At 40.7% G+C, this 21,672-nt stretch overlaps 1 protein-coding gene across 1 annotated transcript; it reads left to right on the top strand.

Moving 5' to 3' along the window:
- The first annotated feature begins 9,246 nt into the window (after positions 1 to 9,246).
- Positions 9,247 to 16,905, top strand: csf2rb (colony stimulating factor 2 receptor subunit beta). The gene is made up of 15 exons (XM_070848179.1): positions 9,247 to 9,310; positions 10,318 to 10,503; positions 11,121 to 11,238; positions 11,342 to 11,523; positions 11,693 to 11,847; positions 12,088 to 12,232; positions 12,529 to 12,661; positions 12,751 to 12,905; positions 13,569 to 13,702; positions 13,800 to 13,980; positions 14,152 to 14,248; positions 14,503 to 14,569; positions 14,666 to 14,745; positions 14,859 to 15,021; positions 15,557 to 16,905. Exons 2-15 carry the CDS (start codon positions 10,401 to 10,403, stop codon positions 15,959 to 15,961), a joined length of 2,118 nt encoding a protein of 705 aa, XP_070704280.1. The 5' UTR covers positions 9,247 to 9,310; positions 10,318 to 10,400; the 3' UTR covers positions 15,962 to 16,905.
- The last annotated feature ends 4,767 nt before the right edge of the window (positions 16,906 to 21,672 follow it).

Genomic DNA, 21,672 nt, shown 5'->3' with positions numbered 1-21,672 from the left:
GCATTCTGTTTGCAGCTGTCTAGTTCATTTTTGATGCTTTGGTTTGCTTTTTTTCTCATGCCCTCATTTTTGCATTTTTCTCCATCTCTCAAACTCTCTCTCACTCTTTTTTTTGTATTTTTTTAATGCTGCAGTCGATTGTGACTGCTGCATTAAAGTAGCCCTTCTTTTTCAATGCTTTTCTTTCACTTTTCTGCTGACACATCATCATGGTCATCTTCACCCTCATCATCGTCAAGCGCTTTTTACCCCCTCTACATCTAGTTCACTTTCCTGTCATGTCACTATCCCATATACCGCAGACAGATGGCTTTCTCCAGTACACCTTTTTTGTCTCCTCCCTTCTTCTCTTGTTTTCACCATTCATCCCAGCTGCCCCCTCAATCAGCAGCCAACGCAGGTGAGGTTAATGACCATCACTGACACGCACAGACTTACTGTAGACACTTACCTCCAGTGACAGTCTTCGTCCCGAGTGCTTCTGAATCCTCAGAGGTTGAAGGAGGAGCAGCAAGCCGGCGAGCTTCTGGTGGCTGGAGAGAAGTGAAGGACAGAAAGAGAGAAAGAGACCAAAAGAGGGAGAAAGAGAGATAAAAGACGAGAGACAAGAGAGAGAGTGAGAGGAATAAAGAGAGAGAGAGAGAGAAAGTGGACGAGAGCAGGCGGGCTGTGCGAAGAGGAGGAGGAGGAGGAGGACGGTGCTCCGGCTGGCTGGAGGTGAGATGAAGGGGAGAAAGAGAGAGGGAGGGAGAGATAAAGGAAGAGGGAGGGAGAGAGTGAGGGTGCGCTGGATTGGGATAGGAGGGGATTGTGTGATGTTTGAGAGGAGGAGGAGGGATTGCAGGGAATGGAAGGAGAGGAAAGTTGGAGGGGGGGGGGGGGGCGGTGAGGATGCGGAGATAAAGAGAAAGGGGAGGAAAGGGTGGTTAGAGGGGAGAAAGAAGGGAGGAGAATCAAAAAGGGCAGAGGCAAAGAGAGAAGCAGGTACTTTGACACTGTAAGCCTGGTGTACGCTTGGATTTGTCGAAGGAAAATAAGTGAAACCATCAGATTTCAACACAAAATTCCATTACAACTGTAACCTTTTACAGCCAGCAACAAATACAAGAACAGCTCATGTCAAGCTGTCACATGCTGCTGGTCCTTGGAGATTAATCAATTTCAGAGTGGAGAAAATGTCCTTCCATCCATTAAATCACACTGTAATCCAATCCTGTGTTGGTGTGTTGCAGTACGGATGCTGCAATTAACTTTGCGGCAATAACTTAGCGGAGCTGGCAGACGATCGGCTGGGAGAGAAAAACGGAGGCAGAGAGGATGAGGGGAGAAGAGCTGCCTGAGTTTTGTGAGAGCCAGCGACAAAAATGGAATCGGCGAACACGGCATACTTAGAAAAGGATGGAGGGGTAACGACAGAGGGCATTAGACAGGACATGGGGAGAGTAGAGGAAGAGGAGCAGATTGGCCTCTGGCTGAATGCACTCAGGGATGAAAAAGTGGTGTAGAACAGAGATGGAAAGAAAGAAGAGGAAAGAAAAAAAAAGAAGGCTAAATGGAGGATGATGTTATTGTGAAAATCCACTGATCCTTGGATTGCCTTTCAGAAACTTTAGGGAGGGTGATGGGTCACATGTGAATGGAAACAAACAGTACAGCATCGCTTGTGCTCTTCCTTTTGGTCTTTTTGTGTCTCCTCATTTTTTGTTTTGTTTGTTGTAATTTTGCATCTGTTCGTGGTCATGTTTCTAGGTTTTGTTTTTACACTCATTCAACTTCTCTCTGTTGCCTTTTTCTGTCTCTTTGTGTTCTTTTGCATCTTTGTGGACATCTTGCATCTCTTCTCAACGTCTCTTTGCAGACATTTGATTGACTTTCCAGCAAGAAATGTTAAATGTCACTTCAAACAGAGTCTTCCTGTGCCTGGCAGGCCCTGTCAGTAATCCAGCCATGATTTCAGTGTGGTAGAAGAAAGCCTGTGAAGTGCTGAATCGTGTGCAATATCGAGCTCATGTGCTTTCTTTTGGTGCAGGTGTGTGGCTATGTCTGGGACTTTTTTATTTTTGCAGATGAGCGCATGTGAAGCACCAAAAAAGTGCAGCACAGTGAAATACTTACCGTGGATGATCTCAATTAATGAGTCCAGCCTCATTCGTCACAGCAGGCCCAGAGGCCCATAAAGGGGCCTGCGATAATACAGGTGTGATGCACTTGAAAATCTTTTTGTATCCAGTGTCAGGGGTTTGGGTCAGCTGCAGTACTTCAGAGCTGACGAGGCGAGGATTCATTTTCTCAAGGTGAAGATTCAGCTGCTCAAGGACGCTCTAGCATGGTGGATGCTGGCCAACACAAAGCTTAATCCCAGGACTTCTTGTCTCCCTTTCAAAGAAACAGCTTTACTCAGCTGTTCAAACACATTACTGACAGTGGAAATCCATTTTCTGCTAAAATCAACTATACAGAGCTATGAAAATACCTAAAATGCCCCAAGGCATGCCTGTAATGTGTTGTTTTCCACACACTAATGTGCTGCACCATGGGATTCACCCCTGTGAGAATGTGTGTGTATTGTACATCTGTGTGTGCGTGGACTTGAACTGCAAGCAAAGCCCACTCACATATTCTGCGTTTGTGAACGAGACGGACAGCAAGAGAGACAGACAGTAAGAGAGAGCGAGAGATACGGGCGCTTTGAGGGATTTCATCTTACAAGCTGCGCTTTTGACTGCAGAGCTGCAGCTTCAACATCCCAGATCAGACTCGGCCCTGAACAAGCTCCACTGGCAATAAAAAAAAAAGGAAGTGACAGGGCCGGTTTTAGTCCGCTGTGTTAGGGTGGGCTGGTGGAGATAATAGTGGGGCAACTTGGGCGATAGGGAGCCCAGAGGTTAGAGAAGCAGATTTAGCACCCCGATAATTGCCGTTTCAAGCCCCTGGCAAGATGACACAAAAATCTGGCAAAATTGGAGGGTTGTAAGAGTCAAGATCAGATGCAAGCTTCTGCCATTGTGCCCTCAGGCCTCTTCAGCTTCTTCTTTAGTGTTTATGTATGTGGTGTTTGGATGGGTTAAATACTGAGGATTAATTTCCCCATGGGGATTAATCAAGTACTATTTTATTCAACGCTAATTTATAAAGAGCAATTTTAAGCAGGGACATTTAAGTCTGATTTTAATCTAAAATGAATAAATGAATAAAACCCCTCATGTGGATTCCAACGTAATCAGCTCCATAAAATGTTATTTTTATCAGTTCTCATAAAAAAACCTAATTGAACGAGTTTTGGCAAAACTGGAGGGTAAAGGACAAAGAAAATATCCGAGTCAGCTAATCAAGTAAACACAACATTTATTCATTTATTGTATATCTACACTTCTATCTTGTTTGTTTTCAATATTTAAGTGACTTAATAGGAAAAAAGCAAATGTTTCACGCTCAATCTACTGTGAAGTGAAGTAAGCAGTCAGGAAATGGTGTCATGTTTTTGAATTTATACCGATACTGCTAGCAATGGCGCTAACGGCCAGTGTTCGTCATGTCCATCCCAGTACAATGACAGGGGGATTAGAGCGCCATGACAAGAAGAGGTGGTGGGCAGTGGGCGACTGTGGGGGCAGGCTGTAGGCTGCACACATGTGTCAATTTTCCATTGGCTGAAAAAAAATAATTCTTCACTTCAGATTGGGTGGGCTGAACCTCCATTGCCCACAGCCACCGCCGGCACTGGGAAGTGAGTGCACTGCACACTTTTCAAAGTAAAACCACAGAATTGATTTATTCAGATAAAAATCATTGTTTGACTCTAGACTTTTCTTTCTACGCTGTCTTGAGGGAAAATTGAGAAAAGCAAGGGAAGCGACTGTACTATCATTGCTCCCAGGCTGTTACATGCATTGTTAAGTAGATGCTTTTGAGTGCTCATGTCATTTTAACTGGTGCATGCACCACCGCTGACACCAGCATAAATCTCAACGTGATTTCTAGTCTTGCTTTTGACTTCATTGTTCTCAAGTGATTTGGGGAAACAGGCAGTAATGAAATGCAACTGTGCTGTGACGGTAATAACATCAAGTGTGGTGTGTGTGTGTGTGTGTGTGTGTGTGTGTGTGTGTGTGTGTGCGTGCGTGTGTGCGTGCGTGTGTGTGTGTGTGCCCTGTGATAGAAAGAGAAGGAACAAAATTAATGACAGCAGAAAAAGAGCAAAACGCGTCTCCACCAGCTGTTTATCAGCCCAGAGCACTCTGCTGAGATTAAACTGCAACTACTTTATAATTACTATAATGTATTCTTATTGGACAAGTATGTCTTTCTTAATAAAGAGTCCAATAATTGACTCTCACACTTATTTCTCCTCTCTCTCTCAAACGCACTCACTATTGATCTCATTAATTTACATTACATTCTCATTAGCTTCAGAGAGTATTTAATTTTACGGCAGCAGGATGATTGCTGTGCAGTCTTGAAAAGAGCACTTGATTGTTAAAAACAACAGATTGGTCCAATCACACTGAGTTTAAATGCCATTAACTCTTTTTTCAGAGTAATAAAAATGTTATTATTCCCATTGATTCCTTTTTTTTTTTATGTTTATGTTTATATATTAAAACATTCCACCAAAACAAAGGTTACAATCTTTTAATAGAACTCCTGTGGAACTACCTGCTTTCAATTACATTGTTTGTTCCTGCTGTGAGACTTCCTCTCTTTAAAGTGAAAATTACACACTTGAGAAGCATTGTGTGTAGATTATGCTATGATCCCTAACGGTGTAAATCTATGTAAATCTTGAACATGCAAATTACTTTTACTTAACTGCAAAATTCTTGAATATGTCTTTGTAAAATCAACCTAAGACGTATAACTGAGACCATAAATCAAAGTTCTCATGCGCTGTCACAGCTACAGAGGGCAGGATTTATAACATTTTTCTTATCAGTAGAAATCCCCAAAACGGGAAGACATTTTAAGCTGAAATCTAAAAGTAGCGTACAGACTGTTACCTCAGCAGAGAGCTATTTATACCTTTAGTAAAATAAAAAGCATTGACAAAATACTGCAAATAATCAGACATAAACAAACCCTAATCTGAGTTATTTTATTCCTCTTTCTCTGTCTTTCTCTGCCAACAAGGCTGAACAGGATGCATGGTGGTAAAGCTGTTAAAGTGGTAAAGGAAATGAAAGTTTCCTGTTGATTCCTGTTCAGTCACGTAAAACAATTCAACTCGTTTTACATTTAGCCTTCAAACTATTATCGTTTCTTAACTGTAATCTAGTTTAACTGTGCATGCAGTCCTTTCACTCAAAAGCAATATATGCAGTACAACAATATAATCAACAATATAATTTATTGTATTTCTGGAGTTCAAAGTATGTAAACAGGGAGAGAGGTCAAGTTAATAAGAGTGCACATTCTTACACACTTGAAATCTGTTTTACGCGACTAGGTTGTGGTGTGTGTATTTAATGAACTGAGTCTTTATAGAACTGAGCTGGAAACACACTGTGGCTGTTGACATTTCATTTGGGGCATTTGGAGATGATGGTCTTTGGGACTGATGTTGTTTACCGTTCACTAAAACAGAGAGATAAAGCCATTCAAACAGAAACCCATTTCAACCCCCAGAGGTAGTTGCATGATTAGATAACTTCCAGTACAGCCCTCTGTAGCTGGATGTCTTTGCGTTTCTAAGAATTTCTCCAATTCATTCCAGTCTGTAGCGATTAAAGGGTTTGCTCGTTTCATTTTTTGTAGTTGCTGTTTGCTGTAACTTTAAGGTAGATTTACTTTTTTTTTTAGGCACATTGCTTGAGTGTTTAAATTGTATTTGGGTTCATAATTTCACTCCACTATATTTCAGAGGGGAATGTTGTGTCATTTGTATTCCCAGTACATTACATATTCAGATTTCACAGAGAAAACATATAATACGTTGAATTATATACATTTACAATACTGCACTATAAACCCAACTGTATATAAAGTAGATGAATTGAGCTCCACCTTACTGTATATACTAAAACATCAGTATGATAACGACAGTGTCATGTGATGCAACACTCTGAAATGGATCATTCTGCCCAACAAGTATTTTCACTTCAATATTTTAAGTAGATTTGGCTGTTTTGTATTTGGAGTACTTTACTTGTAACAATGGCATTGCTAAGTAAAAGATATATGAGCACTTCTTCCTCCACTGCAGTAAACCCCTTCAAATATATCAAAAGTAGAAAAGACTCCATTGTTGCAACTGTTCACACGCTGCTTGTTCTCCCTTCTATGTAACTCATCAGCTCATCATCGATTTGGGGACGCACTTCCATTTATTTTGTTTTTCTTTGCGGAACACCACAGAGAAGCCCATGAGCTTGCGTCCCGTCGTACATCCACACGGCCCATTTTGACCTTACATGATTATTCAGCCAAGCCAACCGCAAGTAGCTGACATGTCGAGATCAGCAAGATCACTGTCAAGTTCCTCGTTGCTTCTGAGAACCACAGGGAGGGTGTTTTTCTCTGCTTTCTCTTGAAAAAGAAGCTATTCTAGTCTTCCCAACTTGTCTGTGGTCATGCCAAATGCACTGTGAGGTGCTAATACTGACAGCTCTGTACTGCAACTGTAATCAGGTGTCTGAATATCTGTTTTGGTTTGTATTGGAATGAAAAAAAAAAGAGAATTGGTTCATATTTAGGCAAGAAATGGAGGGCGTTTCATTGTTTTGTGTCCCTTGCGCACTTGGCATCTGATGACATGTTTCGCATCTATTTTGAATCAAATGGTTTTGTTTATGACTGTTTCTTGCAGACTGCAACAAGCATTCATTTAGAAATATAAGGAATGGCGACTGCCGATTGCGCGAGTCGCAGCTGAAATGAGGAATTGTTCATTCTATATCTTCACTCATCATCAACTTTGCTGCGACAAAGGCGTTAAAGATATTTGTTAGCAGGAAGTCAGAGGGCAAGAGAGAGAGAGAGAGAGAGAAGGAGAGGGACAGCTGAGCCTTTTGAATAACAAGTAGTGAGAATAATGAAGTTGACCTGACATGAACCAGCTTTTCGACTGGAAACAATGAACAGTAAACACATCCACAAAATAGATAATACAATAATAGATAATAAAAATGTGTTTATTTATCTATCCATCTAATGCAGTGCATGCATGTGTCTGGTTTTCCCTACATGGCCTTAAAATCTCTTTAACATTTTTCATCCATTTCTCTTTGTCACATTTATTCATTTATTTATTATTGTTTGTTTGTTTGTTCGTTTATTCGTTCATTTATTTATTTGCCCTTCCTCATGACTCAAAGGCGTCAAGCCAAGACTGCCATCAGGCTATGATGTGGCTCATGATCCAGGACAAGTGAACCGCCTGGGTGTGTCAGATGTCATTAAGACTTCAGAGTACTGAAATGACAAACTGCAGCGTACATGTAATGCATAGCATGCTGCTTTGTAAGAATCCATGTGGCAGCGCAGTGTGGGGACTGGAAGCAAAATACTTAAAAGACTGTTGATACTTCGTAGAAAGAAGATGTGAAAGACAATGTGAGTCAGAGTCAAGTCACACTCAAAGATCAGTTTGTCTTTGAGGAATTGATATTCACAGCAAAGTTAAAGAGGCTGCATGTGATGATGACGACTCTGTAGAAGTCCATTTTCATTTATGACATGTCAGACCATTATTCTTGTTAACAGGTGAAAAGAGAGGGTAACTGTGGGGGTTCACATTACATGTTTCTTGTATTTATTATTTTTATCAGTCTGAAGGTGAACTGTGGATGATAAATGTGTGTATTTTGGATGAGCGTACTGGTGAGTAAAATTATGTTTCAGTGATTGTGTAACTAACACGGGTCGGTGTTCTGACCCAATATGAGTTCTGTCTCATGACTTTAGTGGACGAGAAAAAATGCCCTTTAATTACTGTCAGTATCATAACATATCTAACCCTTAGTTAAAGCTTGAAAACTTGAAACTTGGTTTCCCAACATTTAAATTTAAAAAAAGTCTTATTAGCGATTAGAATTGAAATGTTGAATTGAAACTCATACTTCCAACGACATACTTAGTTTTTAACACTTAACTTCAAAATAAAAAAATCAAATCCTAATCTGTTAACAGCAGTCTTTCATAGTGCTTTGCCCTCTTTTTTACAGTGCTGGAAGTATTCAGATCTTGAAATAAAACTTTTGAAATAAAACAGTTTTAATGTGCAGTATTACAACTAAAACTGCGGTATTCAAAATCTCGCCTCAGTAAAAATCAGAAAACTACATAATCAAATGTTTTTCAGGTTGTGATGTTATTTCATATAATATTGTTATTAGCTTATTTATCTTATAATTTTATATTCAGTTTATCTCATCTCATCTCATCTAAACACTTGTGCTTTGTACATTTTACTATCAGAGAGTTGTTACACTCTTCCCCCTTAACAGTTGTGGGAGCATCAAATGAACCAGCACTGAATGATAAAGATACTTTCACTACACCCACTCTGACTGCCAGCAAAGATGTAAAACCAGTTCTGTGGGAGTTAAAAGTCATCGTAAATTATATTTTGACAGTTTAAAGGAAAGTAGGTAAACACAATAATATAGATTAATAAAATGCACTATTGTAGTTTATCATTTTCTCAAAATATAAACAAATCCTCAACATGATATCTAACCAACAGAGGTTTCAGCTGCATAGTGTAACCGTGCTGTTATCTCAAAGCATGTGGTTGATTAACCACTGATTCTTGTGTTTAGCTGGTAAATCTAGGCCGTATCATGAAACCAAAATATGTATCTGTAGGAAACAAAACCGTTTTGATTTATTGCATTTAAGCAGGAAATGTTGCATATGACTGGCCTTGGGCAGTTTAACTGTTTTGTAGAAGGTTTCTTGAATCAGCAGGCCATCAGAACTGTATTTCATCTTAGTCTTTGTAACTGCTGTGCCAAAAAAATGGCAAAATATGCAGATCATATACATGTATTTTGCATTTTGAAGGCTTCTATGTGACCGCACGGCAGGTTATTGCCTATCACAGCTAATCACAGTTGCTAAATCTCCAAAATTATTATTATTTTTTTTTTTTTCAAATGAACCACCAAGCATGTTGCAGCCTGCACTTGAAAAAAACATCTGATTGTGTATTAAAGTGATAATGACATTAAGTGACACTGTGGATGGAAAGGGGAAGCTGAAGTCATCGCAGAGGAAACTCCCACAGAGTTTTCAACAGTGTTCATGTGGGGTTGGCTGACAAAGGAAGCAATGATGACAGACGGACAACGGAAATCAAGTCGCAGCATGTAAGGTAGGAAGCTGGGAGATTTACTCCATGTAATACTTCATGTGTGTTCGGTTCTAACTGATATCAGGACAGTAATGCATCCACAGGCTGGATTTGTCCTCATTAGAGCTGATGATGGAATATGTTGAATGACAACATGACCTCCTCCTTGCTGACATCCTGTGACTCAGATATGAATTACTGTAATTTTTTAGAATCAGGAAGTTTGTGACGCTGGTGCTCAAAGAAATGAAAGAAATGTAGCTATTTACCCAACCGCCAATAAATTGTTAGGAAGCTATACAATTAAGAAATGAATTAACTAAACCTGTCATTCATAAATATTTGTTCAACATGTCTACTACTAGACTTCATATTCAGTTATATATATGTATATGTTATATATATATATATGTGTTATATAGTAATTAGCAGTTACTATTCAGAACTGTAGAATTGTTGTTATTTTTCGTAGATTTGTTACGTGAAGTGTGTAGGCCACTTACAGATGCTTTTGCATTTTGCAGATTGTAACGTAAAAAGTAAACATAACAACACAAAATAACAAGAAATTAGACATGTAAACAGTTAAATGGAACAGAATTATACTTTAATCAATAATTACATACACAAGACAAAAGATCTAATTCTAAAAGTCGTATTGTCTGTTGTGTTGTATCAGGACCCTTAAGCTTAAGTAACTCACTCTGGCTAGTTTGAGGATCAAGAAATGTTCCCTTTCTAAAGCACTGATGAGTCCCAGACTGAATATTTAAGCATGTGGTGAACCTGCGCACCGGTGTCACCAGTGTTTGGTATTTTACGTTGACATGTTTTCCCCAGAGTTCTTTATATCACATGTGAAAGAGAGAGATAAGACGCAGGCGGATGTCTGGTGACATCCCACAACAAGCAGACACTCAAAGCGGAAGTGAGCGCTGGCAAAGCAGTCATGACTCATTTCTTCATTATTTCTGGTAAATGTACTTATTTCTCTCTGTCTATGTACCCAACCTCCCTCTCATCGACAGAGTTCTTGTAAATACACACGGTTACGTCCCCTGAGACCAAATAAAACTTCAGGGACTCCTAGCCCTGTCTGTAACCAGGAGTGATGCCTCTCTTGTGGGTTGTGCTTGGATCAATCCTCCCTCCTCTGGCTCTCTTCTCCGGTCCAGACCGTTGTACGTTCCATGAGAGCAGCAGCTTACAGAACGGTGAGTGTTCACCTGCCACGAGTACATCCTGGTTGATGTAACTAAGTACATTTACCCAAGTGGTGTACCTTAATACAGTTATGTAGTACTTGTACTTTACTTGTACATTTCTGTTTTCTGCTCTTTTCTACTCTCTACTACATTCATCTGACAGATGTACTGTAATTACTGGTTACATTACATATTTAGCAAATAATTGTTATCGGCTTCTTAAATCAATTAAACTGTTTTGTGAAAAACAATATTATGGTCAGAGATTTTTAGAACAAAGATATCTAAGATGAAATTGCCAAAATTAAAGTAGTTAACCAAAACAAACATGTAGTAAAAGCCTTTATACGAAGGCACTGGTGTTAATAATCCTAATGTACGTGTATAACACTGGGAAAGCATAACAAGTACTATATATTTTGCATCTAGAATTTCTATACTTTTGCTTGAGTACAGTTTTAAATGAAAGATCTGTACTTGAAATTGAGAATTTTTACATTGTTGAATTATTACTTTTACATAAGAATTTTTTGGTTACAGTACAATATCAATTCAGATTAATCTAGAAAAATAATTAATATATTTTCTGAAAACAACACTCTCCACCCCTCCTCTTCCCCACCCAGAGTCTCCATTGCTGAAATCCTTACAGTGCTATAACGACTACGAGTCCTATGTGCACTGCAAGTGGAGGGAACACGGCAACACATCACTGCAGGTCTGGTTCAAGACAAACAACAACAGGTAAAAACGCAAACACTTTTTGGGCCAAACCATAGGATTGTGGGCAATATGTTACTTTGGCACCAAAGTTTTTGCGTCCCACAGCTCTGTGTCGTCCTTGCAGAGAACAGTGTGTGCCGTACGGTGCTGCAGTAGAAGATGCAAGTGAGCACAGGACTGTCCAGTGCAGATATAAAACTCAGGCTTTTGCCATCGGCAACAAACACACCGTCTTCTTCCTCAAGAGGAAGACAGAGGCCCTCTGCTCATCGATCACACACAGGCCTCTGGATCTTTCTCAGCACCGTGAGTTTACATGACATCTGTCAATCATAACTGCCATCTTTACTGTGGTGTTGATTACAATAACAATAAATCAGGCTTTGAATACAAAACTAATACACAACAATTCACGAGGAAACTGAAACATTTGTATTCACTTCATCTGTTAGCTGTGTGTTTTTGTGTTGCGCAGTGAGAGCACTCCCACCAGCGACCCTTTCCACACACGACGCAGATGGCAGAGGCCGAAGGCTCACCTGGTCCAGCCCGTACCCCTCCTCCTCCTCCCTGAACAAAAACCTCAAGTACCAGCTCAGCTACAGAGCCGACAGAGAGGACAACTGGACGGTTAGCATCAAACACAGTGTGCTTACTCCACTGGCTGCGTGACAACATGACACCGTGTTTTTGAAATCATGGAGTGGGTTTTGAAAAGTTCCTAGAAAAACATTTCCATCAGTTCAAGTGAAATTGAACCTGAAAATGGATTGGACACAGTTGTAGTTCCCGAACACAATATCTGATGTACTGTTCCGAATATTTCTTTGACTTTGAGTTTAACAGCAGACTTTTTCTTCCTCTCTGCAGACTGAGGACGTCACAAATACCAGCGTGACACTAGAGAAGCGACTGTTGCTTCCAGGTCGCATGTATGAAGCCAGGGTGAGGGCCCGGGCCAGCGTGGGTCAGTGGAGCCACTGGAGTCCAGTGGTGACCTGGCAGACTGAAGAAGGTGAGTCAAAGAAAGCATTCATTTCAACTTTAACAAAATTAGGAGTCATTCCTTGCATGTGTGTCAACTTTGACATTTAAAGTAAACCATTTGGCTCACATATTTAATGCATCATTTTAGACCAGCCTTTTTTTTTCTTATACAGATTCTGCTTCTTATCTGCTTTCCTCATATTTCTAATCTTCTCCCTCTGTCCATTTTCATGGGAGCCCAGGAAAAGTCTGGAGCTTTGCAGATGTTGTTATCAGCCCTTTCTCTCTCTCCCTCTCTCTCTCCGTCTTTCGCTCTGGCTCCAGACGCTGGGCAGCTTCCCAGCTTGCATTGTGTGCTGAATGGAGAGAAGGAGGTGATGTGTAGCTGGAAGGTGAGCAGAGAGCTGGCTCACTTCATTACCTACCAGCTGGCCTGTCGAGGCGACCAGGCTGCACCGTAAGTCGAGTGTGACGCCGACAATGCCGCCTGGTCATCACTCATTCATTCACCTGACCGTTCCTCTCCTCCTTAATCCCTGCCTACAGGTCTGAGAGATGCTGCGTGAACCCAGCAGTCAGCGCTGACCTGAGCGGGACGATTCTGAGATACAGCTGCTCACTGACTGTTGCAGAGCCTGCACACCTGCAGCTGGAGCTCCTACCAACACGCAATGCCAAGATTTTCCAGAGCAGCCGTCACAGTGAGTGGACATGAGACATGAGGGCACATCTTCGTAGGACAGAGGAGGGATGACATGTCCTGCCAGATTAAAAACACACACTTAGGTGATAAAAGCATGCAGAGTGCTTTGCAGAGCAGCAGTGAGGTGATTGAGTGCCCCCACCTAGTGTTTGAATGGCACTACTGCATCTCTGTCTGTTTATTGCCAGGCAATGACAACTCAACACACAATGAGCAAACAAGAAGACACACTAACATGAAACACTAACAAATAAGTGATACTGAGGCAAAAAGTAAAAGTCATTATATATTATATATAGTGTATTTGAACTAAAATACTTAATACTTAAGTATCTCACGTCATCTGGTAAACTGTTCCAAGTTCTAATAATAATAATACATTATCATTATAACCCCCACACAGTGAAAAGATTTAGATTCATTTCCTTTGTAAGATAAAACGATCGTATGGGGAAAAATGTTGTTGCAGCATCAGAAAAAGTTTAAAAGGTAATATTTGTATAGATATTATACAGCGTAGATATTGGCAGCATCCAGCCTACCTATGCATTATACGTGTGTTTCCAGGGGTGATTACGCACATATAAAAAACAAAAGCAAAAAATGATAAACTATTTCATCATATTTATTGAATTCTACAAACTAATCTCTTTTTGCACAGTCCGTCCCAACCCACCGCAGCAGGTGAATGTGAGGGAGACAGACAGCAACTGGAAGGTGGAATGGACCAAACCCAGCACAGCTTCAAAACTCAGACTGTGTTATCACGTCCGCTATCACAGGGTACAGGATCAGGTGAGGAACTTTTAGAGACAATTTTGATATACACAAATATTTGGAATAATGCAGCTCATGAAATATAATCAAACATCTAAATGTGCTCCTTTTTCAGGGACCTTCTGTCCAGGTGAACATTTCAGGGTCCACATTCCTCACTATCCTGGAAGCTTCTCTGGCTCCGTCCCAGCGCTACCAGGTCCAGGTCAGGTCGCTCATCTTCTCTGGAGAAGGCTCCATGTATGACGGGATCCCCTCTGAATGGACTGATCCTGAGGAGTGGACTACAAATGAAGGTATTGTACAGATTTCACCTCTTCTTGTGGAAATTATTTATTGGGTTTTATTTTCCTCTGGAGAGAGTGCCCGCTTTATTTAGAGGTGAACAACACAAAATAACATTGCAAAAACATTAGGAATGGTCATCATCATTATCATCATTCATGCTGTTATCTGTCCCCTGGCAGCCACCTGGTCCCCAACCACCCTGATCTATATCTTCATCGGTGTGTTTGCTGCCACAGTCGTCCTCACACTCTACTTCACCATTCCAGCCTGTCAGAGGTACTTTATCTATGTATGCTGTATTTGTGTTTCTTCTTCCTGAAATAAAGCATAAGCATCAGTGTCATGACTTTGTTTCTGCAGCTGTTTCCATTATTATCCAATATATTGCTTAGGATGATATGAAAGTAGGACTCTAAACCACTTAGCGTGCTTTACTTACACACCAATGTGTCTTTTTAAATGACAAATGTGCTCTCAACTATCATTTTTATTAAAACTCTCTTCTTACTTTGTATATTTGGAACTAATAGGAAGGTAATTCTGTGGGGGGACTCAGTTCCTTCTCCAGGCAAAAGCAAAATCCTGTCTGACATCAAGGTGAGACGCCATGATTCTGCAGTTTGATCCGTTTGTTTCCATTTTTGGCGTATTAATATTAATATATTTGTGTTTGTCTGCTTGCATTTCATCCAGTCTGCCACCAACTGGACCCTCGTGCAGAGTGAGAGCACGTCCATGAGTAAAGTACAGCACTTGGACGGGATATCCTCATGGTAATGCGTTTAACACCCGACTTTTTAACTTGACAAATTCTTCTGATTCATGAATGGATAAGTTACTGACTGTCACCAAGCAAAAACGAGTTCTGTTCTGTCGCTCCGTGCAGCTCCTCAGACACTTCGCTGTGGCCAACCAAGGACACTGAAAAAATGGGTTTGGAAAAGTACAAGGGCTGCTGGAAGTGTGATAGCCTGCCCTCCCCAGGTGAGAAGGCTAACAGCCCTGACACATCCTCCATGAGCTTCAGCGGGCCGTACATCTTCTGTCAGGTCAGTCACTCGCTGTCACTATCATTTGTTTGGTATCCAGGTGCTGAGAATTTGTGTAAATCAAAAACACAAAACCATTAGAATAAAGGAATAGTTTGACATTTTGGGAAATTCTGTACTATTAGACAATAGGCTATTTATTGGCCTTCTTGGTCAGGCTACCAGTGCTCCTCCAGTTCTGGTCTTCTTATGCTGAGCTAAGCTAACCGGCTGCTGGCTGAAGCTTCATATTTACTGTACAGTCACGAAAGTGGTATCGTCTCATTTAACTCTTGGCAAGAAAGCTAATATGCATGTTTTCCAAAATGTTGAACTATTAATGTTAATTCCAATGAAATGACTTGGAAATATACTGGGAGCGAACACAGTTTAGGAGACAACCACTTGCAAATACTGTATGGCATGTTTTAAATGAGACAATGATAATGAGCAAGGTAAGGTATTATTGATTTGTTAATATTAATGATTAGTTGACATTATTAATTGCTTGTAGCGATTGATTGCCACACTGAACAGCATTGTTTCCATCTGACAGTCATCAGAGCAAAACTGCAAGTCAGTAGACGTCAAGAGTGAAGAGAAAGAGAAAGAGAAAGAAAGCCAGTCAGATGACTCTCCTTCCCCTGTGAACATCACCCTTTACGGGAAGGGTTATGTGTGTCTGCCCAGCCGCAGCGTCTCCAGGTCCATGCAGGATCTTGTCTCCCGCGGCGATGGCACCACAAACACACAGAGGCACGACGGCGCTGAGCAGAACCAACAGCGTCCAGATGTCACACTGTGGACTGATAAGAGAGACGTCCAGCCAGGCCTCAGTGAGCCCACCAGCAGCCAAGAACCGACGCCCTACACCTCTGGACTTTTCACCCCCTGGCCTCAAGGGGGCACCATACATGCCTCGGGTTACTGCCACCTCCCCCAAATGAGAGCAGAAAAGTAGCCTGCATCATACAAGGGAAGAGTATATAAGACTTCTCAGCAGATACAACAATTTATCAATCAGTGATTTCTTGTTGGGTTTTTTTTTTTTTTATAGCTTTCCACTTGAACCACTTCTGCTTCCATGCGAAAAATGCGCTAATTTATTTAACCAATAAGTTTTTACACATGGATTGTTCAAGCTTGTTGGTTTCATGTCTTATCTGACCTAACATTAGGCTGGATGTCTGACCAATGGAGGGCAGTAGTGAGCTGAGCATGTGGTGCAAGTCTATATGAGAGATGTACCTCAGCATGGCACATAAACTGTGTACATATGTAAAACACATATGTCTATATATGCACATGAAGCTGGGGGCATGTAAGATGTTTCACAAAAACGTAGCCTACAAATCTAAAAACCCTTTCTTAAGAGCTTCTCGACTATCTCTCTCACAACTGACGTTCTGAAGCAGAGTTGCGTAAACTGCATTTCATAACTTTACTTACCATCATGCTCGTTGTGGTCATGTCTGCACATTTGCACAAAGGTGTGTGAGTTAGGAAGTTGTTGCCAGTGTTGAAGCCAATGTGTTGCTGAATGTATATGTACAGCGTGTTGTCGAGACATTGCTGTGCTGCTGCTGCTGCTGCTGCTGTTGTGAGGTTATCAGCGTTGTCACTGTATGCATGTTTTTAGTTAAGGCCTACAGAGATAATTGAAGGATACTTATAATATGTTAAAGCATGTGAGACTTTCAGTATGAATCTATTTTCATGTAAGTAACAGACCATGAAGGAGTATTCTGTATGAAATGATAACAAATATATTAATATATAAATATATTTATATGTAATATAAATATGCATAAGTTTGCTATGGTTTGCAATGTTTTCTGCACTTTTGAATCGTGATAGTAAACTTTTCAACATTTTTGTCTACGTTTCATGAATGGCTTACACACCCCTTCGACATACAAATATAAACTAAATTGCATCATCTATTCTCAGTGGCCAGTTTATTAGGTACAGCTAGTCAAAACTGATGCAGTCTGAAAACAGCAATTCCACAATAAATTCTACCTTCATGACATTTTTGGTGAAAAGTGTTCAGTGAAACAATTTCCTAATTCGACTGGACGTTGTGGAGGCTGTTTGTGCTGCTGAATTGTATTGTGTTAGATAGACATTATTTTATTTTGTTTGACGACCTTTAGCGAATGAATCTACAAGTGAAGACATTTGAAAGCGGCCATTGGGATCAAAAGTTGACACGGTCACTACTGAGATCTGCTAAGGCGTTCTAGTTTTAGCTAGTGTTCTTCTACATCATGACTGGATTTACTGCCTGCCTCATCATAACTTTCTCAATTGTTACCAAGCTCATGCATCACAGCTAACTATCTCAGCTCATCAAAAAGGAATCATTTTGATTGCAGATAACAAAACAATGTTTTTTTACTTCAGCTTTGATAATAGCTTTTGTTTTATCAATGTAGCTGGCTGTTCATCTGTGGTCCTGTGGAGTAACAGTGACACATTTCCATTATTGTAACGGTGTTTTGACTTTGTAGGACAGAACTGTCCCTTCTGACTTTTGAAATCACACTACTCTATTTTAACTGTCATCCAATATTCAGAACCAAAAATACTCTACTAATGACAAAGATGGTGCATTTTGAGATTCGCCAGTGGTATGAAATGGTGAGCACTTCTTGTATTCTAAGTGGGCATGGTTGCCTCGTCAGAGAAACAGCTGTTTTGCAGATTTGATATAATTCATACTTTTGCTGAGTATAGGTCATAGTTAGTTGTTGTTCTATGACAGATTGATAGACTGTCTCGAAATGACTGTCAGCCTAGCGTTGGTTGATAAAATAGCTGAAAATAATCTGGTGGAGCAGGTGTAGAGTTACAGTTCTCTATTGGTAACAGCTTCAAAATACACCGAGAACATTTGCTCATCTTTGGATAGTGTTAAAATGCATACTGGTAAGGGGGATCTTAGACAAATTGCTGATTATAGGTCTGTTTTTTTTTAGTGCCAGAATATGTAGAAGATATGTGGCTTGTGAAATTTACTTCAGTGGTTGTAGGGTGAAAAGACAGACCCATAAGCTGAGATCGTAATCACTTGGACTCAACAGACTCAGGACTAACTGCTAGTCTTACAAAGGAGCAAAACCCACATGGCACAATTAAATGAAAAGACTCTGAAGTGGCTAAATAATTTTTCCAAATTTTCAGGTTAGTCATACAGGCTGCAATAATTTGGCAGCCGATTTCCCAATCAAAATGTGGATGTCACTGTGTCTGCAGAAGTGACTTACTTTCTCTCACTCACATGCAGGAGCGCACACACACACATACAGTGCTCTTTAATTTATTGCTCTGTTTATCTGCACAGATGTCTGTCAGCATTTGGACGCATGTATGAAAGTGTGATACATATGTGATTTACGTGCATGTATGAGGTTGCAATGTAATGTTACTGAAACACATTTGTATCATGAACATATTGTGCCTGAGCCATGCATGAGTCTTTTCTTGTCTCTGCGGAGAGAACAATATGCTGGAATTCCAGGCATGTTGATATCAACTTCCTGTGTTTCCAGCCCATCGCTAGGTACAACTTCCCGTCTGATGAGGCTGAGGAGCAGCTTGACACACAACAACTGAGTCATGATGCCCGCGAAGACGCTAACGCAGTCGCTTATTTGGCCTTGACAATGGTCGTGGAAGGCGAGGGGAAGGCGATTTGATGTGTTTTCTCAGCATTTCTTCACATTTCTCACAGACACCATCAGAGGACTATTGTTCACTAAGGGGGAGGATGCTTTAAGTGAGTGAGTGAGTGACTGACTGACTGACTGACTGACTGAGTCATATTGATCCTCATCAGCGAAAAGAGCAAAGAACAGATAGTGTACAAAGGCAGGTGCTAATGAAAAGACCAGAGTGTGTGTGCTTGATGATGGGGGAAGATGTGTGGTCATCTGCGTACAGCGTGTCCCCGTCCTTTGTCATACATAAAAACAGGAAAATAAAAGTGCTGGAAGGTGTAGGGAGTGCGTGGCGCCACACGGATGCTTGTGTAACCTCCTGTTCAAAGGCCTCCTGTTTCCTCACTTCTACTTCAGGGAATCCAGGCCATGCCGAAACACAGACAGCTATGGCGAAGATATCTTTTAAGGCCAATCAGAGGTATTTTGGCAAGGCAGTGCTTGGCCATTGTTGTTTAGAGTCTTGCCTTTGCTTTTTTGTGTGTCTTTTTACAAGTCTTATCACTGATATTGGACGGGATAAGAGCTGGGAGTGATTATAAAACAAAAAAGTTAGAAAAACACAGGTGGAAACAACCTTGCTGAACAATTATGTACATGCTCACTTGACACATGTTTTTTCTCCTCTGAAAGTCTGCAATCCCTCCTCCTAAATCAAAGCATGCGTTTGATACCACAGATATGTAATCATATGGACTCAGTAGAAGCTCAGCACCTACAGCATGGTAGTTTCAAAGAATTATGCTAAATGAAGAGTTTGCTGATGGAGACAAGCTATATTTATCTAAACTACAATGATGGTTCCTATTTGATGTTTAAATACAAATTTTGACAGTGTAAAAAGTGGTGGGTGCCCCCAGCCCTCCGATCAACAACATAAGAGAAAACTTAAACAGGCTTTTAGTTAAGTAACATTGGAGCTGCTCCTGCTCTGCATGAATGCACATTCCCAGAGGTCCTCCACATGTTTCAATGCCTGATTTCACAAGCACAACCTTAGAAGGACATTGCATTCATTAATTCTCTAAAAACCCTCATCTTAACAATACCCGTCAGTATCCTAACCTTAACTCAAGTCTTTGGAGACATGCTTCTTTTTCCCAAAAGTGGGAAGACTCCTCACAATGTGACGGTGTGGTTAATGTCCCCACGGTGCAGATAAACACATTCACACTCACATGTAGGAACAACCTGATTCCAGCTCACCTAACCAGTATGTTTTAGGACCAGATAATCAGGTAGACGCGCAAACAGAGCGGGTTATGTCAGTGGTCAACGATGCAAAGTTCAGTGCTCCAACACTTCAGCAAAAGGACCAAATAATTAAAGGATCCCAACACAGTTAATGATATTTAACAGGGTTCGATTGGAACTAATAGTAAAGGCTGGGTCATGGTTCGTAATCAGGTTGGTCTTTGTTAAATTGTTTAACAGGTTATGGTCATAATGGGTCATTGTATTGTTCCAGTGGTTGTTTGCTGGTTAGGTAACCGTGTTGTTGAGACCCAACAAGCCATATCATTCTTTAAGGTCAAGCAGCCAGCTATGAGCCACGTTGTGTCTTTAGTCACAGTCTCTGGTTCTTCAGAGACCCTCCCACACTGTCATGGTGGTTGACCCCTGTGTGTGTTTGAATGAGCGCGGGCATGCCTGTGTGTGTTTGTCACAGTCAACAAGCCTCCACGCATTTCTCTTCCCACTTCTTGTTTGAAGTCCGCAGGGGGTGGGGAGCTGCTCGGACATCCACGGAAAAGCAGGCATCCCACCTCGATGCTGAATTTGGAGACGGTCTGCTGTTTAGAAGTAGTACGTCCGTGTGAGATTGACAGTAGGGCAATGGGAATAAATGCATGAATACACATTGAATTTAAGGAGTCGTATGCAGGGCGATTAAGGCAGAGACGCAGATGTTGTGTAGCTTTCTGCAAAATTGTCAGTTGGTACAGAATTCAAATCTAGTGATTCATGCAAATGATGTGAAGTCAAGGCAAAGCATGTGGTTCTTTAAGCCCAAACTGTGTGAAAGCCATAATTACAACTATATACACGTATGTAAGCCCCCTTTACTCTAAAGACGGATTAAATCTAAGGGTATTAGCATTTATTATGCTTCAAAGCCATTCCGCGTATGATTCCATTTAGACAGGGGAGCAAATGACTTCTTGACTTGATGATTAGCAGACGTTGCCTTGCAGCTGGCTGCTGAGTTGGGGATTTTTTTGCAGCCAGCGTCAAGTGGGTAAATGTGAAAAACAAACCACAAAGAGAGTGCGTGCCAGAGTTCATCTCTACAGTACAGTACATCAACACCCACTTTTTTCTTTTCTCTCTCTCTCTCTTTTGTCAGAGTGAACAAATGTCACTGCACAGTGCTGCACCTGGTGAATTTAAGGAGAAGATATGACGTCTCCGGATCCGAACAGCCTCAGAAAATACATCAGAAAAGTCAGGTTTTATCTTTGTTACTTCAAATGAGTCCTCTGAGAGGTTGCGGTTTAAAAAAACACGTGCTTGATGACTATACAATGCTATCGCCTACAAAAAGTAAGATAAACAGTTGAAGTGTAAATGGTAAAAAAAAGTATCTTAGATTAACAGGATAATCTGAGATAATTTTGTCTCCAGCCTTGAAATCTCCTGTAAACTGGGCAGTGACTGGTGTTGCAAAGCCTTGCATACTATAACTTTGTTTTTAGCTAAATTCAGTTAAGTCCATTTCTGTTGCCAAGAGGCAAAAAATCCAAATAACTTTTTTTAAAGCCACCTTAAATTTGACACATTTGTCCATTAGTTAAATGTGCTGACAATTATTGGATGGATTTCTCTGAAATTCCTTACACACAGTCATGTTCCCTTCAGGATAAATTGTAACCTTAGTGAACCTTTTTACTTTTCATTGGGTATCAACATCTGGTCAAAATTTCTCTTTGCCTGCAAAAACTAATGAGAT

The sequence above is a fragment of the Pempheris klunzingeri genome, chromosome 17 (assembly GCF_042242105.1).
Source record: "Pempheris klunzingeri isolate RE-2024b chromosome 17, fPemKlu1.hap1, whole genome shotgun sequence".
Taxonomy (NCBI): domain Eukaryota; kingdom Metazoa; phylum Chordata; class Actinopteri; order Acropomatiformes; family Pempheridae; genus Pempheris; species Pempheris klunzingeri.
This window is presented reverse-complemented; position numbering and strand designations above follow the sequence as displayed.

Bases quoted from the DNA above. Each gene is read 5' to 3' on its own strand.
- csf2rb (XM_070848179.1), top strand. From the start codon at position 10,401: ATGCCTCTCTTGTGGGTTGTGCTTGGATCAATCCTCCCTCCTCTGGCT. The intron at 11,239-11,341 runs GTAAAAACGCAA...TCGTCCTTGCAG, and splicing joins TTCAAGACAAACAACAACAG to AGAACAGTGTGTGCCGTACG. The intron at 12,662-12,750 runs GTAAGTCGAGTG...CCCTGCCTACAG, and splicing joins CGAGGCGACCAGGCTGCACC to GTCTGAGAGATGCTGCGTGA.